The following is a 19,460-nucleotide window of genomic DNA, read 5'->3' as shown; positions in this document are numbered from 1 at the left end:
ACATTTGAAAAAAAAGTACATTTTCATTTTGGGGTGGAAAATCTCTTTAATTAATTTTTATATAATTGTTTAAAATGAATGTGCAAATACTATATAATTTATAGTAAATACTATACTATAGCAAAGTACTTGAATAAATCTGTTGTGGTAATTCTATAGTTTGTGTGGATATACACCAACTAGTAATACAAACAATTTGTCTAATACTAAGTTTTAACAGCTAAAAATATTATACTACAATACACCACAGCTTACTGTAGTAAAAACAAAAGTATATTATAATATACATTGCAGTTTATCCGTTCATACTAGGTAGTTACAATTAAATATGCAGTATAATACACTTTAAGCTACTATAGTTCAAAAATACTATAGTAGTTACTAAAAATACTATAGTTGATTTTGAATCATTTAAAAAAAAAAAATAGTTACAGACTGCAGTTTTAAGAGTAATAAGATAATCGATTTCTTTCATTCTGTCAATAAGGTAACAGACTCACCTATCGGATGCTGTGAGTAGTAGGACCCCATGAGCATAGAATGGTTTGCCCTCCACTAGGAAGGTCACATCAGACATTTCCTGGTTGTTCAGGAAGTGAGGATCTGCAGGTGAGAAAGATACGCTTGAAAAATCTGATTCACACAACATTTTAAAAGTGCTGGCTAATGGATGTATTGAATGTTAATATTATTTCAGAAATGTACTGTAACTGTACTGTAAATTACCAAGTTGAGCGGCAAGAGCTGCCTTCTTTTCTTGGATAGGAGGAAGAGGAGCAGTACCATAACAGTGACTGAAAATGATGCCCAGCTGTTGGATTATTGCCTCATTCTATAAAGAAAAAGAAAGCCTTTAAGAAAAGAAGGTACAGTATACTTTGCTTTTACAACTGATTTATAATAGAGATTATAGTCATTCTATATAGATCAGTGATTTTTTACACATACACAAGCATCAGAGTACAGTGTATAACACAAATTTTGTCATCAGAACACTTTTCATTGTTATTACATTCATCGGGGGTTAATCTTTCACAAAAATAAAATACAAAAACAACATTATGAAGCTGCAGGCCCTGAGTCCCAACCTGCACTTCGAGACCTATTGTTTTCTCAGACAGTGCCACCTGCTGTTTGAAAGATCGACTAACCTGAATTCAGCAGCTTTTAAATTGTGACAAACTATTTCTACTATAAAAATATTACGCTATGATTGAATACATTATTATATAAAATTATACACATACTAAATTTTGATTCAATGCATTCTGTTGTAATTTTATTCATTATATTTGTAAATAGATATTGTTCAAATATTTTAATATTTTCAGACATTTTTTTTATCCTTAAGTATTTATCACTGTTTCGTATTGAGAATATCATCTTCATATAAAATAAATCACTTCACATCCAATAAATTATAGTACTGTGAGTAATTTTCTCACAACAAACTTTTTTTTGTGTACTTTTTCACGAGTTCCTACAAGTCATCATGCTGTAAACAATGCAGAGAAAAAAGGTGAGAAATAATAATTGGATTAATAACTATTTTAAACATAAATATTATTTTCTGCTTCACATTCTTGTTGGGGAAATGTTTTATTTCTCGAGTAAAAAACTGGAGATATCTGCAGCCTTTGGTGCACTATATTAGTGTTGGCAGAGACCTCCTTTTTAAATTGTAATATCAATCATGGGGAAAAAATACACATCACAAGCACATTATTTTTGCTTTAACCTAAGAGGTTTGAGTGCTACATATTTTAAATTCTATGCAGATTAACAGATATTTTGATTTCCAAAAAACTTTTTTGTAATCATTACAGAACCTAATAATTGTTAAACATTGTCTTTGGTAGCACTTTCAGATAGAAAATACAGTAATATGTACAGTAGATCTAAAAATTAAAAATTAAAAAATAGCAACTAAAAATTGTTACAAATAATAATTGTGTTATATTTTATTCATTTCATTTTAACATTTTTACTTTAAAGTTTTTTTTTATTATTTTGCTGGAAAACACACCGTAAGAAATCTGTAAATTAGCAGTTTTCCTTATTTTGTGATTCATGTTTTTACATTAAAATTTTTCCATTAATTTATGCTTTTGAATTGCATTATGGGACCTTAATAATTCTTCCAACAATTTGTAACCTTGACAATGTAGGAAAAGTGAATTTAAATAATTTCTTTTTTATATATATATATATATATTTTAAAGTGACTTAATGCCTGGGTTGGTGTTGTTTATTATGCTACAAAAACGTTGTAATAAACTGCCTGTACATATTCTGTTATTTTACACATTTATTTCTCTCTATACAATTTGTTATCCATTATATTATTTCAACCTACTAAAATGTAAATAAAAGTCACTTTAAACTGTAGAGTTGAATTTTTAGCATTAAAAGTTGACAAAGCAGAGATTAAGGTCCCATAATGCAACTCACAACTGTCAATAAACAGAAACTGTAAATTAATATATATTTTTAGTGTAAGAAAACATACAACATAAGAACTAGTTTGAAGGAAAAGTGCAATTCCTAAGGAAAAAAAAAAAAACTACTCAATTACAGTAATTTGATTATTTGTAATACTTTAATTGACGTAAAAAAAAAAAAAAAAAAAATATATATATATATATATATATATATATATATATATATATATATATTATAGTTACATTGCAGTTTATAAACATTTTATTTTGTTTACAATGGATACCTTGCTGTTTTTGAGGATGTTAAACATCAGAGGAAGGCCGACACTGACTAGTTCCTCACAGTAGTCCTCCTCTTTGACTGAGGTAAAGTCTCTGAGAAGTGAGAGCATGACTCCAGCTCTGGACTTTTGCTGAGCGCTGCGCAGTGACTCCAGCCACACGTGAAGCTTCCAGGGCACTCCTGCAGGATTATAAGATATATAAGCACTTGTTTTCAAATAATCAAATGCTCACTAGATAACTGAGCTTTTTCAAACTTATCAAAGAACATCTGCGTATTTGGGTTGTAGATATGACGTTGTTATTTTTTTTTACTGTCACAGATGATAATAATGAGTATACAGTTGTAGTCAAAATTATCCCTACTGTACAGTTTTTTTCTTTTTTAAATGTTTCCAAAATGATGTTTAACAGAGCAAGGATTTTTTTCTACAGTATTTCCTATAATATTTTTTTGGCTTAGTATAATAGTCGTATTTGGCTAGAAAGTAGTTTTTAATTTTTTAAATAACATTTTAAGGTCAATATCATTAGCTGATTTTTGATTCTCTACAGAACAAACCATCGTTATGCATAGATTTGCCTAATTACCATAACTTGCCAACTTACCTAGTTAAACATTCAAATGTTACTCTAAGCTGAATACTAGTATCCTGAAAAATATCTAGTAAAATTTGTACTGTCATCATGACGAAGAAAATAAATCAGTGATTAGAAATTAGTTAATAAAACTACTGTTTAAAAATGTGTTAAAGAAAATCTTTCCATTTAACAGAAATTAGGGAAATAGATATACAGGACGGTTAATAATGACTTCAACTGTACTTTGAATTGTCATCATTTAAAAATGCAGTAAATAGTTAAACATTTCTTTCTCCTCCATCAGCCTCTTTTGTTTGCTGTCTAATTGAGCCAAATCTCAAAACGGTCCTATGGTGATCTCGAGCATAGTTCAATAAATTAAAGCTCTTATAAATAATAATAAAAAAAAGTTAAATCTTTAATAAACAACTCAGGCCTAATTTTGCAAATTTCATTTTATTTTATTACAATTTTACACATTAAAAGCTTGATGCAGTTTAATAATTTTGACCTTAAAATAAATGTTTTTCTTTTTTAAATAAAAAACTGCCTTTATTCTAGCCAAAACAAAACAAATAAGACTTTCTCCAGAAGAAAAAAAATATTATCAGACACACTGTGAAAGTTTTGTTGCTCTGTTAAACATAATTTGGGAAATTTTTAAAAAAGAAAAAAGAAATCAAAGAGGGTTGAATAATTCTGGTTGCAACTGTATAAAAACAGAACCTCCGGCAGAGTTCATTTTTGGTGTGACTCTTGTTGGGAGTGGAGAGCTACTGGATTTTCCTAACCCTCCAGTCGACGACCAAACTTTATTATTTTCCAAATGTCTGCGTATGCTTGCAACTTTTTGATAGTTTGAGCTTGTAGGGGTGGCATTTTCTACAATAAATCCCTTCAATTATTCTCAATTGAGTGTCTGAGTTTGGTTGTCGTCCGAAGGGAATCTTTTGCATAAGTTTTTTTTGCTACCCTTAGGAAATCCACCACTCACAACCTTATTACATTTATTATGCCCATGTAGCTTTTTCCCCCTAGACTTGGGGCGTAATAAACTATAAAACGAAGTTTTGTTGACACCCCTATATATTGCAAACATCCCGCATGTCATAAAAAAAAAATCTAATATATTATACATATTGAATTTCATCTAAAACAAATAACACAAGGAGATACGTGTCCAACATTGGAAATATATCACTCTCATTCAATTTGTATATTAATATATATATATATATATATATATATATATATATATATATATATATATATATATATATATGTGTGTAAATTTTGCTGTCACACTGTAAAAAGTAAAAAAAAAAAAAGTGACCCCTTACATTTTCTCAAACATTAGACTTTAAACTACAGAAACATAAAATGTATTTCTTTAAAAAGTGTTTTACAAAAAAAGAATTTTAACTGCCTGTTTGTTAAATGCTAACTTAATATTGAATTTTTTTTTTCAAGTTAATACCCTACCCAATGATCTTAGCTCCATGGTAACATCCAAATAGCCATGCTCTGCGCTGTAAAATGATGCCTCCTGCAAAGCTTTCATACGGGTCTTGCATAACTTGGGCAGAGCATCTTCTGACACCAGGCTGAGGTTAGGGGAAGGAGGAGGTGGTAAGGAATGTCCGTTCCGGCCAGACGCCTGCGTCTCGCCATCAACACCCTCTGCCAGGATCTCCTCCAGCGAGAGCACGTCTTCCCTCACCTTCTGAGGCTGAGAGAGGAGCTTCCTCAAAACATTCCTGAAAAAAAAAAAAACAGTTGTTCTTCAGTTAAGGGATATATGCTTAGATAGATTTAACAGAATGCTTGTTGGAGAGAAAATGAATTATTGGTCACATAAATAGATATGATAGAAAAGGTAAAACAATGGTGTAATCTGCTTCGTACCTATCATAATATGATGCTTTGGTGCAAAACCAAACTTTTTTTTTTCTAGAACTGTGCTACAAATGTTGTTAGGGACTGTCATTAGTGATGGCTCACATTTGATAGAGTACAGCTAATTATAACGTTTGAGTTCAGATTACTTAAGTATTATTAGTACTGAAAAAAGTGAGTCAATCCATTGTAACTTGGAACAGTTAAGTTGACTTAATTTTTATAATTATGCACACTATTAATTTACTTAATCATTTTAAGGCAACAGGGTTTACTCACATTTTCAAGTAAAGTCAACTAATCACAGCAATGGGTGTAATGTTTTTTGTTTTAGTTTTTATTTAGTAAAGCAAAAAAATTGCTTTTAACGGTGTACAGTTATCCTTGACTTTACTTTATTATCTGTGTTCTCTTACTTTACTCCTTTGTTCATTGTGGTAAATACTAACTGCATGTCCATACTCTTAAAAACTTTCTTCTTACAAACAATTAACTGTGACATTTAAAATCCTTTAAAGTATTGTTAGGCTGCATTATTCAGGGCAACCGGGTTAGGAACACCTCCCAAAAAAGACACTGTAGTTTGAAACCTCATCTGGAGGTTCACATAATCTTGGATCCAGCCTGTATCCAGATAACATGGTTGCATATAATATATATATATATATAATAGTGCATATAATATTGTGTTACATCTCATAATTTGTTTATTTTTTGTTTGCAGATTGCTGCTACCTGTTGTTAAGCTAATTGCCCACGCTATATAAATTGGCTGCAGTGGACCAGAAGCCAAGAGAGAGAAGAGATTATTCGTCTCAGTTTATTTAATCCAGTCCTAGATATAGGGGCTTGTGACTCGTGCGCTTTATTAATAATGTGTATTAATTTATGTATAGTGTGAGTAAGGTGTAGGGTGTCCTTTGTTAATTTAAACCTTTTTTCTCCTGTTTTGGTGGGTAGGCAGGAAGGAAGGGAAGTAATTTGTATTTTTCTTTCTTTCGGGAATGTTTATTTTGTTAGGAAAGTTAGTTAGACTTTAAAGTAGTTATTGGATTGCTTTGCTATTTTTGTACTCCCTTACCCTGAGGTATTATATTTGTTTATATTATGTTCTTTAAAATTTTTACTTATTTTTTTTTTATATATTTGATAGTGATCAAAAATAATTGAGTTAATTTAATATATTCCCCCCTTTTTTTTGTTGCTTCCTGTTTATTTTCCTAGATTTTTGTAGTAACGTTTTTTTTTTTTGGAGAAAATTAGTTATTATTATTATTATTATTATTATTATTATTACTGCAAATAATTATAATTTTTTTTTGTCTACAGAACGAACCATCATTATACAATACCTTGCCTAATAAACCTAACCTGCCTAGTTACCCTAATTAACCTAGTTAAGCCTTTAAATGTCACTTTAAGCTGTATAAAAGTGAAAAATCTAGATTCTTGTAAAATCTAGTCTAATTATTTACTGTCATCATGGCAAAGATAAAATAAATCAGTTGTTAGAGTTGAGTTATTAAAACTATTATGTTTAGAATTGTGTTCAAAGAAAATCTTCTCTCTGTTAAACAGAAATTGTGGAAAAATAAACAAGGGGCCTAATAATTCTGACCTCAACTGTATATTCATCGATGCTAACGTTATATAATGGAAATTAAGCTGATCATTCTTAGATCATGTTTACAAGCATGATTTTGGATTATTAATAAATGCTACTAAACATTTAAACCTGCATAAGTGGTTACACTTATTATTATGAAAGAAATCCAATAAAATCCATTTCTGTTCTCCTCTGGAAGTGGTGGTAACTGGACAAGTGCTTTAGCACAATTTACATGTGATTGGATTGATGAAAATATATCTTAATATGAGGAGTAGACAGAGCATAAGAATGATCTTTCATACCTAAACATAACATTTCCTTATTACTGTAGTTGTAGTTGGCTAGGGGGAAGTGTGTACTTGAACTTTGTGTTAATATGATCTGTTCCAGGCTGTTGGAGGATGATGATACTACCTATGGCCATGGGCGGCAGCATGACTGAAGCAGTTCATGTCCTCATAGAGCGATGATGTCAATGTGTTACTGTCCTGGGACCTCAACAGGGGGTCCGCACCCCGCGCCAGGAGTAAACTAACCATCTCGTAATTCCCTGTGAGATTGCGCAAGGAGAAAAGTGACCAGAGGAAAAGGAAAAACAGATGGTGAAATTTCATGGCTCTGTATTCGAAATGAGAGAGAACCACAATAAAAGAAAAAAAGAGCACAATTCATGATCATTACTGTAATGATATTAGATGGGTCATGTCATGAGAAATTAACTCATTCTTGATCTTTTGAGATTAAAGCGTATAAAGTAGTGCAAAAACAGTCATTTTTTAAACTCTCAAACATGCCCTCCTCCAAATACAACTGCACTTTCTTGAACATTCTGAAAATTAAATCAAAACCCAAATTTACAATTAACAATGCCTTTTGAACTTCAGAAATTTGACCTGCTTGATCAATGTGAGGTATTAAAGGGATAGTTCACACAAAATTGATGATTTGGTCATTTACTCACTCACTTTTTCCAAGCCATGCAGTTTATTATTGTATATATTTTTATTTTTATGTCTATTTGCACCTGTTAAACAAAAAATATATATTGAAGAATGTTGAAAATCTGCAACCATTGGCTTTTATAATATTTGTTTTTCCTATTATGAAAGTCAGTGGTTAAAGATTTCCTTCTTAGCTTAGTCCCTTTATTAATCCGGGTTCTACATGGAGGAATGAACTGCCAACTTATCCAGCACATGTTTTACACAGCAGATGCCCTTCCAGCTGCAACCCATCCCTGGGAAACGTCCATACACACTCATACACTACGGACAACTTAGCCTAACCGATTCACCTACCAATTCAATGTCTTTGGACTGTGAGGAAAAACGGAGCACCCGGAGGGACCTTCTTGCTGTGAGGCGACAGCACTACCAAAAGTGCCATCGCCTCACCCCGATTTCCAACATTTTTTATATATTTTCAATTGTGCTCAACGGAAGAAAAAAAAATCTCAAACTGGTTTGGAACAAGTCAAGAGTGAGTGCATGTCAGAATGTTCATATTTGGTTGAACTAACACTTTAAGGGAAAAGTATGTGGCATACTTCCATCTATCCAACCATATCTGACTTATTTTTCTATAGGATATTAGTAAAGAACCTTAAACCATCATTTTTACATAATAAAAATCAGAAAAAAATTAAAGGTAACAGAACCTGTCGTATCTTCATTTTGTAAAGGTTTTTATGTGAAGGCTATGAACTGTGGCGAAACACATCTTCCTGACCCAATTCAGTCATCTATTGTATAGTTTGTGGCTTCTACAGTTTGGCTTTTGTGTGCCAAAACAGGGCCATATTTTTTAAGGATTCCTGTTTGGGATGGGAGTGATCAACCTTTCCAAGCGGGCGGTAAATCTGAGCTGGTGGAAATTGGGCGAGATGGACGTGTGAGGGAGTTGTGCTACACACACCTGCTGCAGATGCCAACTGGAGAGGCGTCTCAGAGGTGTTCTCCTGTCCGTAACGGATGGCTGCTCCTTCCACATTCGCCCCAGCATCTAGTAGAAGCTGAAAATACAGACATACAGGTGAACATCTGCTGACTGTAAACAAGAATAGTACTATACAGTACTTTATACAGTGCTCAGCATAAAGTACACCCCATCACAGATCTCTCTTTTAAATGAATTTTACATTAAAGATGCTTTGCAATAATATATTTGTGCGCACTCAAAAAAAAAACTAATTGGATGAATTTAACAAAGAGCAGGATTTCCATCCAATAAATTTGTTCAACACCACCAACAACAGAAAAACTATTTATACAATAAATACAACTGAGTTTGTCCAACATGTTTGTATCAAGTAAAAGTTTAAACACATTGATGTTTTTATCTAACTTAAACTCAAAGGTCTTATCATATGCTTTATGTATATTATGTGTTGTGCATTTCAAAGTCACACACACACCAGGTCGTGGTAAAATTGACAAACGTCAACCGGTCTGCAGTGATAAAAAGGTTGGGGACCTCTGCTCTAGTGGACAGGGAAACCTTGTACGCACATACATCAGTTAGCCTATAAATCATTTATTTTGTTTGTTAAGTGCAAAGATTTGTTTCAAAACTATTTCTAAATTCAGTTCTAATTTCCAGCAAACTAATAAATGAACAGTAATAACAAAGTGTGGTCAAAAACCTGAGTTATATCCAAATACACATGCTGTGCCCCATATGATCTAAAACCTGCAGGTGGGCAAATCTAAGCTTGTTTTTAATAAAACAAATATAAATATGGATATAATAAATAATGCTGCATATAATAATTACATTATACAAAAGCAAATTGTTATAAATAAACTGAAAAAGTCCCCGAGATGAAGAAGGCATAAATGTGTGGTTTTAATATTTATGTAGGCTAGAAAATAATTTGTTTTGTAATATTTTAATCCTTTATATTTATGTCCTATATATATCCTTATTATATCCTAAATATATGCCTAATATTTTAATTCTTTTTCATATGTTAAGATATTTGCGTATTGCTCTACATCTTGTGTGTATTAAGCAGTGTGTAAGTGAGGCGCACAACTAACGCGCTCTGCGCTGGACTTTAGACCGGCTTTGTTCTGGTCTATAGAACAGACTATTATTATAGTTTCTCAAAATAGCAACGCGCCAGCAATGCGCCTCCCTTTTTAGACCCGAACACCTATGGGCGAACATATGAGCGCAAATGCAATCAAAATGACTCTTGCTCCAAGCTGAAACTAGCAAACAACAATTGCGTCGCTCCTTGCGCCGTGTGTATGATAGGGCCCTATGACTTAAACTATTCAGTTGACTATACATATAGTTGTTTGTAATGCAAGTTGTTATACTAAGGTTAAAATTAGTCAAATACTAAATCTTAGGGGTTGGCACATCGATGCAATTTTTAGAATCAGCTGTAAAGTATGTTTTGTGATTGGGAGTAAAATAATGCTTAAAAAACAAACAGCACTTTACCTGAGCTACTGAAATATGACCATGTAACACAGCAAATGTGAGTGCCACCCAGTGGCGGCTGTCTGCATGAACTGAGGGATGTTTGGGTGAGCACATGGGTACCTAAAAACAAAAGACCGTCAGCTTTCATATTCAGTGGAAGTCAAAATTATTAGCACTCTTGTGCAATATTTGTTCTTTTTAAAATATTTCTTAAGTGATATTTAACAGATTATATTTATATATTTTTTTCTCTTGTAGAAAGTCTTATTTGTCTTATTTCAGCTAGAATAAAAGCTGTTTTAAAATTGTAAACCATTTTAAAGTCAATATTATTAGCCCTTTTATGGCTCTTCCCTACTCAGCTGTCAAATGTATAATTTTTTTAACATATATATGAATATATATATAAGCATACTACCACATTATATTTTAACTTTAAACTTTACACTCCTCCCCCCAAAAATAGCAACCTAGAGCATAAATGGTGGTACATACTGCTACGTCCAGATTGGCTCCAGCATCAATCAGCATCTGGACTAAAGCTTCGTCTCCAGCCGAGCAGGCGTACATCAGCGGGGTCATACCCTGCCACAGATGCAGAAAGAGAATTTGACATCTGGACCAAAAACATGATATCAATGTAACAAAGTGATGTATGGTTTGGTCTTAGGTGCTGACAGGTGGTGTTAATGTCTGGTTTGCGGTTCTGATCTCACGGTACCTGGTCATCCATGCTGTTGACACCATCTGGCCCCAGCAACTCAATGGCCTGGCCAATCAGATCAGTGCGGCCGCAGTTGAGCATGCGGAAGCCGAGGTCCAGCTGGAACTTATCTGTGGCGGCTTTGGCATCCAGCCGCCTGAAGGAACTAAAACAGCACTCGGGCCTACAATTGATAGAAGAACAGTTAAAACATGGACAAATGGATTTGAAGAAAGTAAGTGGGGGAAAAAATGGTGGTGGTGGTGTTCATTACATGTTTTCATGGGTGGAGTGCCGTATTTTCCTCAAGTGTTTTCAAGTGATTAAGAATAAGCCTGAGGTTTGACCTCAGTGTGAGGAGCACGAAATATCTGAGGTTTGCATAAGGTCTTTGCCATTGCTTTAATACGGTGAGATGGAAAGTCACTTTTATGGAGGCAGCGTGAGATCATGTCTAATACATTCAGCTCTGTGACATTTTAAGTGCTTGACTTTTTTCCAACGTTTAAAGTCTGTTGACATTATTTAAACATTGATTGAATTAGTCTTAGGGCTTATTCCCACAGAACGTGCTATACCATTCAAATGAGCTACTTTCAGATAGCTTTTAATGTAAAAGTAATGCTAGAAGGTTGCTAAGCTGTTTTAAATGCTTGTGTAAAGAAGGCCGGCTAGTGAAGTGCTATCGTTAGAGGCCATTTATTTTAGCCTTCTTGTTAGAGCAACTGACTTTCATGTGGAGAGTCGCCAGTTCAATCCCAGCTTGGAGCGGGTTGGGTGGTGTCGCACTGGCAGGGTTACGTTGGATGGGAGTGAGGTTTAGGGGGGTAAGTGTAATAGAGGCCAGTTAGTGAAGTGTTGTGTAGGAAAACCTTATTCCTTTGGCCTCTAAACGTGCTACAGTATATCGACAGATGCTAAAGGCCATTTTTTTAGCCTCCTTGTTAGAGCAACTGACTCTCATGCGGAGAGTCCCCCGGTTTGATCCCAGCTTGGAGCGGGTTGGGTGGTGTAGGACTGGCGGGGTTACGTTGATGCCGCGACCCAGATGGGAGTGAGGTTTAGGGGGAGTGTAATTGAAGTCATTTAGTGAAGTGCTGTGTAGGTAAACCTCACTTCTCTGACCTCTAAAGGTGCTCTAGCCAAAGTTGCTAGAGGTCATGGTCTTAAGCCTCCTTGTTAGAGCAACTGACCCTCATGCAAGTCGCAGGTTTGATCCCAGTTCGGAGTGGGTTGGGTGGTGTAGGACCGACAGGGTTACACATGTTACAGCTCTGCTATCCTATCATGCAGCCATTTAGCTTTTTAGTTATTACTAGTTGAGTGGTAGCCAACGCATGCTACATAGTTGCTAAGATATTCTAAGTAACTTGGTGTTTTTATGCAGTTAATAAACTGTTCAGATGTTTCTAGGGTGGTCAAGCAATTGCTGGGTATTACTAAACTGTTGCTAAGCTATTTCGAGATGTTAGAATATAGCCATACAGTTTCCTAAATATTACAATTATTCCTAAAGTTTTCTTGGTGGTTGTCAGGGCATTGTTTCGCAGTTGTTAAGCTGTTCTGACTGGTTGCTCAGGTGTTTTTTGGGTGACTGCTATTTAATTGTTATTACTTGGGGCTTGATAGTTCATTGCCATGCTGTTTCTTTTATTGTTTTACCAAAGCTGAGTGGTAGCAAATGCCTGCTACATAGTAGATACGATATTCTGAGGAATTAGGTGTTTTTAATGCAAGTAATAAAATGTTCTAGATTTTGCAAAGGTGGTCAAGCAATTTCTGGGTATTACTAAGCTGTCTCTAAGCTATTCTGAGATGTTAGAGTGTTGCTTTGCAGTTTCTAAGATCGTTCTGGGTGGTTGTTAGGGCATTGTTGTGCAATTATTAAGCTGTTCTGACTGGTTGGTAAAGTGTTTTTTGGGTGACTGTAATTTAATTGTTATTACTTGAGGGTTGCTAGTTCATTGCCATGTGTTTCTATGCTGTTTTACTAGAGCTAAGTGATAGCCAGAGCATGGGACATAGCTCCTAAGACATTCTGAGTAATCAGGTGTTTTTATGGTGCTAAGGTGGTCAAGTGATTGCTGGGATATTGCACAGTTATTCAGAGAGATTGATAGAGTATTACTACGCAGATTCTAAGTTGTTCTTAAGTAAGCTAAGTCTGTTAAGTTCAATAAGCTCTTCTGCAATAAACTGTTAAGCTGTTCTGACTGGATGCTAAAGTGTTTGGCGTGACTGCTATTTCATAGTTGTTACTTGGGAGTTGCTAGTTTATTTCCACGCAGTTGCTCTGGTGCTCAGAGTGATTGTTGAAGCATTAGTGTGCATTAGCTAAGCTGTTCTATGTATTGCTAAAGTGTTCTGAATGGGGTGCTTGGGCACTGTTATACAGTTGCTAAGCTGTTCCGACAGGGTGCTAGTTTTGTACGCTACACAGGCCCGTGCAGAGACCGTCCAAAGGGCATGAGCGGGATAAATTTTTGGAAGAGCGGGGGGTGGGGGCAATTTGTGCAGATCTGCAGATCTCTCGTACTCAAGAGGGGTGTTGTCGCGCGCCTACTGAAGGGCGGGACCGAAGGTGTGCCGCGTCACGGGGGCACTTTTGATCATTTTGGAAGGGCACTTTCTATCCAAGACTATGTATGTATATATCCAAGATGTGTAAGTGTTTAGTGCATGTCTACAAGATTTTCTTTACTTGATTATCAGCCACCCAGTGAAAAAGCTTGCTGGTTGTCAGTCAGACTAGCTTTTTTTCGTTGGTTGTCTTACTTCAGCAGTCTGGGCTCACAGTCCAGCCCAGGCAGGAGTAGTCGGGCTGTCTGTCTGACATCATCACTGTCCACCAATAAGCTCCGCCGATGCTCTGCATGAACAATGGCTACACGCATCCACTCCATTAAAGGGGGGAGGAGCAGGAAAGGCCTGGGAATAGCAATAGAAAAGAGTATGATTTTTTATGTTACGAATACTGAAACTTTTTCTTTTTATTTATATATATATATATATATATATATATATATATATATATATATATATATATATTGTATATGATTTTTTTTTTTAGTGTTATGGTGTGGATTAGAATAGGTCACACTTTACATTAAGGTTCTTTAGTTAATGTTAATTAATGGATTTACTGACATGAACAAACAATGAACAATACATTTACTACTGTATTTGTTCATATTAGTTAACGTTAGGTAATGAAAATACAGTAGTTCATTGTTAGTTCATGTTAACTCATGGTGCATTAACTAATGTTAACAAGCATGGACTTGGATGTTAATAATGCATTAATAAATGTTCAATTATGATTAATAAATGCTGTACAAGTGTTGTTCATAATTAGTTCATGTTAGTAAATGCATTAACTAATGAACCTTATTTTAAAGTGTTACCTTAGAATGAATCTAATAACTACATACATCATGTTCTCATTCAGATACATAAGTATATATATGTGTGTGTGTGCGTGTGTGTGCGTGTGTGTGTGTGTGTGTGTGTGTGTGTGTGTGTGTGTGTGTGTGTGTGTGTGTGTGTGTGTGTGTGTGTGTGTGTGTGTGTGTGTGTGTGTGTGTGCACATGTGTGTAACAATTTTGGTGACAGCTTCAGTTGTATGAAACAAGTTGAGCCACACCACAGTAAATCTGCTCGAGTCTCAAAAAAAGAAGAAAAAAGTGCTTGCGCAATGAGAAAGCACAGCTATCACTGAGACAGGCCATGTCTGTCAGCAGCCTGTCATATCAAAGTATTCATGCAGAATAAGATACAGCTGCTAAAAGTGTGTTGTTTTCAGCAGATCGAGCACACTCTTACCAGACACCACACTAGTGTGTTGTTTTATGCAAGCTTCTTGACATAAAGACTGAATATAGGCTGATCCCCAGATAGAGTATACTATGCAATAAATATGTTCAGTTTTGACAAGTTTCAAAACCTATTTTTGTTTATTATTTAAATTGGGTTGTCTGAATGAATTTGACTTATTTTATAAACTTCACATAAAATCTATTTGAGATGTACATTGTATATTACTAGTAGTGTGGACAAAAATAATCCTGACTAATCGCATCCAAAATAAAAGTTTGCTGCATCACAGACACTAATAATTTAACAGTTTATAAAAAAATGGATCACTTTCGACCATGTGATAATCGGGCATGGATGAATATATTGCAATAGTGATTTTCAAAAGTATTACTAAAGAAAGCATTAAAGAATTAATTTAGAAGTAACAAATGAATATGTAATATCTTTGCCTTCGAACGTGCAAAAATCGTGTTCTACACGTTTGGTTTGAACCCAGCCGTGTTGGCCAAACAGAAAGGGAAAAGTTTGTTTTGACAATTTAATTGAGTATTATTAGTGACATTATATATAAATACATGCCTGCATACATCTATTTGAGAAAATATTTATTTATATTTAGATATAAAATATATTTATATGGTAAGAATTTTTTTTTGTATAATTTGATTTCTATGAAAGTGTTTGTATAACACATACATAATAAATGTATATAATACACACATCTATTCTGTCAAAACAAACTTGTATTTTGGTACCGATTAATCACAATTAATCTTTGCCAATCACTAATCAGTAGACATGAGTGAAACAGTTTTATCAGAAAACAAGGGGTGGATTTGATAAAAATATTTGCAAAAGAGGAAATTAATAATTGTAAAGATGTAATGTAATGTAATGTAATGTGTATTTATATAGCGCATTTATTGTGTATGGCCATACACCCAAAGCGCTTTACAATCATGAGGGGGGTCTCTCCACACCACCAGCAGTGTGCAGCATCCACTTGGACAGTGATCGAGCCAATTCAGTGGAAGGGGATGATTGGGAGGACATGATCGTATGGGCCGATAGAGGGACTTTGGCCAGGACACCGGGGTTACACCCCTGCTCTTACACGAGAAGTGCCAAGGGATTTTTAATGACCACAGAGAGTCAGGACCTCGGTTTAACGTCTCATCCGAAAGACAGCGCCCACTGACAGTGTAGTGTCCCCTTTACTTTTACTGGGGCATTAGGACTCACACAGACCACAGGTTGAGCACCCCCTGCTGGCCTCAATAACACCATTTCCAACAACAACCTCCCTAGTGGTCTCCCATCCAGGTACTGACCAGGCTCAGCCCTGCTTAGCTTCAGTGAGTAACCGGTCTTGGGCTGCAGGGTGACATGGCTGTGGCAATAATAGATTGTACAATAATACATTATTTATATGCTATTTTTGTTATATTTCGTTTTAGGCGCTTAAAACCAAACCATCTTGCCTATACCTTTAAAAAAAGATTAAATGAAAGGATGATTGTATAATAATATACTGTATTCAGATTAATCACCATCCTCATCCGATATTTCATTGTTTTGGCTTTTAAAAATCAACAGTGTGAATGAACAAAATATATAGTAGATCTGTAGTAACAATGTCGTTTTGGTGCACTGATTTCCATATGTGTAATCACAGTGTCACTACAATTACCATGGCAAAACTAAACCATAGTTAATTTGTAGTTCCCATGGTTGACCTTGCTGTTTGTTGTAAAACTGGTCATACAAATGAAAGTTAATTTCATGCCGTTTTTGTTTTTGCGAATCCACCAGAGGCTGCTGTGTACACTTTTTCAGATTTCAAATTTCTCTCGTGAGTGCTATTTGCGCTTGCTGTTCTCACGTAAATCCACCAGAGGCCTCTATTGACTGACTGACTTACTGGCTGTCTGACCAACTGACCAGCATCGTAACGCCCCATTGCGTTCATTTTAAAGATGAAATGCAGCAATACATAGCTTTGGCTACATAATTCATAATTCTCCGGAAATGTATATAGGGCCACAATTTCAGAATGAGTAAACCACATCCATTCTCAATGTATTACTAACTTCCTTAACTGTCACCATAAAGAGCTATCTGTACCAAAAAAGGGGAGATGTATTGTAAGTGTTCAGCTACACCTCCATCAGCTAGCTGTATTTAGCATCCCAAGTAAGCTGGAACCATGAATTATCATCACCAGGCACTGATAAATGTTCAGTATTTCTTTTTTAAAACCCTAATCTAATCTTTTCTTTTTTTGTTTCTAAATAAAACTTAGATAAGAAGATAAAGATCCACCCGGCTAACAGTGTGGTGTTGTGTTTTGTATCCCCGCCAATCCTGAAAGAAAGTGGGCTTAGAGATAGCAACGTGAAAGTTCATCTCTCACAGCAGGAACACAATGACGTCAAACAAAAAAAGCAACGAAGTCCCGCCGAGAGTCTGTCAGCCCAGCAAGACATGCAAATGAGACACGCTGAGAGGAGCGTGAAGCTCATTAAACACACAAGATATGCACAACAGAGAAACCAATCTCCTGAGACCCACAGATGCGCTCAGCCACAACAAACAGATCAGCTTTGCGGGTGACAACTTGATGGGAGCCATTTTGGTTCAAAAGAAAAAAAGACAATTCAAAGTCTGAAGTCAGTGTTCAAGTGCGAAACATCTGAGGGTAAAGCTAAATTTAGACAAGCTATATTTAAATTCTAAAGATACACACATCAAATTCGGGTTTGTTTGTCAGGTGTTTGCTTTAAACTGGGTTAGTTGATATTGCCTTCTAAGTGTTGACACAAGGAACACTATTGTGAATTGTCATAGAAACAACAACGCGATGTCATGTAGTATATATTTTGTTATTAACTACATATCGAGAGAGAAGCCTTTAGTGCTGTATAAAATGTACCTATTTTTGCTCACCTGGGTTTGAAGGGAACTAGGGAACTATCTCTCAAACCTTTTCTTTTTCGACCCGGTTGTGGTTTTGCTCAGATGACACATCAAACAGACAAGGGTGCTCCTGCCAAATTTCCCCTGGTTTTTCCTCCATTTCTAGTGTCCAAATAAACTGAAAATGAGCACTTTTAGCCTCCCCCCAACTTCCTGCTGGCCTGCAGATGCCCACACTAGTGGATGCTGCTCTCTCATTGGCTGTAGGTAATCGCAGATGTTATTTTCAACAAGAACACATTTCACAGGGCATGATTTGTATCGCTCACAGGTCTAAATATTTAGCATGCCAAATATCTCACAGGCATCTGCGACTCGTCGGCGATTCTTTCAAATGGCATCTTTGATAGTTCATAATGTGAGATTGTTACTCTCGTGAACGAGCACCGATTTGAATTTGTGATTTTACGCATTTGTCTGCGATTTCTTAAAACCTGTCGCTGAATCAAAATCATGCAGTCTGAACTCTGCATAAGTGGACATTAGCTCAAATGTCTCCTGTCTTTTTCTATGATGTAAACATTTGAAGGAAACTCTATCGACACCTTGTGTATGGAAGTTCATTCTGTCGCAAATCCTACAGTAGGTTATTTTAGTAAACGAACAAGGAAAAGCCACGTCCACACGTACTTAAGTATTTTCATAAACAGAATAAAAATAAATAAATTTCCATCCACATGAAAACGACAAAACACGTGCATGTCAAGGCACACCAAACCAACAGGTGGCAATATTCACAGTTTTAAGCTGGGTTCACACCAAATGGGGAATTAAGTATTTTCACAAGTAATTGCATAAAGGTCAATACAAACAGAATCCGTTTGTAAAGTCGTGACATATTGGTGATGTATAAAACACTGTTTCTTGGTCCAAGCTACTACTCATTTGAATTGAGAAAATATTCCTTTATGACCACTTTTTAGTCAAATCAAACATTAAAGTGAATTTGATATAAAATCATGGTGTACACTACAGTCTCTGGACTTCATCACAGAAACCAATATTTTAACAACTTATAAAAAATGTATCATTATATATATATATATATATATATATATATATATATATATATATATATATATATATATATATATATATATATATATACATTGCGATTGTGATTTATGGAAGTATTACATTGCTTTGTAAATGTTTACTATTGCTATTTGATGGTGCTTGGATGCGGAAGCCGCTTCACGTGACATCACACTAAACAAGTAGATAGAGGCGGATTACCGTCCAGAGGTCGAACAATGCGGAATTTGCAATACCTTTGCCATGAACATGCAAAATTTGTGTCTTCCGCATTTAGTGTGAACCCAGCACGCACGCTGGTATCTTGAAGAGAAAAAAATGTTTGTAGTTTTTGGAAAACACCCTGGCCGGAGTTTTCAGAAAGTTTTGGTTTCAGTCATCAGATACATCTGCGTAGAAAAAAAGTGCGGTTTTAAAAACCTGTGTTCTTGTGGGCAGGGCTAAAACTATTGGTCAGAAACGTTTTTGTTAACTAAAATAAAAACAAAATCACAATTAATGAAAAACTAAAACTAAATGAAATTAACTTACAACATTCTCTAAAAAATGAAACAATAATTAGCAAAAAATCAATAATGGATTTCAGAATTCATAAGCACTCATTCAGTGGTGAAAAATCCTCATGTATGATTTATTTTATGGCTAATTTGTATGAATTCATATGAGTTCAGTTGTATAAAAATGTAT

General features: G+C 35.0%; 1 protein-coding gene across 1 annotated transcript in view; it reads right to left on the bottom strand.

Moving 5' to 3' along the window:
• The window catches only part of abtb2b (ankyrin repeat and BTB (POZ) domain containing 2b), a 106,509-nt gene that overhangs the window by 4,443 nt on the left and 82,606 nt on the right, over positions 1–19,460 (bottom strand). Inside the window, exons 5-14 of the mRNA XM_021473879.2 lie at positions 13,721–13,873; positions 10,964–11,129; positions 10,738–10,827; positions 10,261–10,362; positions 8,725–8,821; positions 7,225–7,360; positions 4,788–5,062; positions 2,726–2,904; positions 727–832; positions 501–603 (exon numbers count right to left, since the gene is read on the bottom strand). Coding sequence (XP_021329554.1) covers positions 501–603; positions 727–832; positions 2,726–2,904; positions 4,788–5,062; positions 7,225–7,360; positions 8,725–8,821; positions 10,261–10,362; positions 10,738–10,827; positions 10,964–11,129; positions 13,721–13,873 — 1,407 coding nt within the window. The remainder of the gene's footprint in view (positions 1–500; positions 604–726; positions 833–2,725; positions 2,905–4,787; positions 5,063–7,224; positions 7,361–8,724; positions 8,822–10,260; positions 10,363–10,737; positions 10,828–10,963; positions 11,130–13,720; positions 13,874–19,460) is intronic.

Source organism: Danio rerio, chromosome 25, assembly GCF_049306965.1.
Source record: "Danio rerio strain Tuebingen ecotype United States chromosome 25, GRCz12tu, whole genome shotgun sequence".
In the NCBI taxonomy this organism is placed as follows: domain Eukaryota; kingdom Metazoa; phylum Chordata; class Actinopteri; order Cypriniformes; family Danionidae; genus Danio; species Danio rerio.
This window is presented reverse-complemented; position numbering and strand designations above follow the sequence as displayed.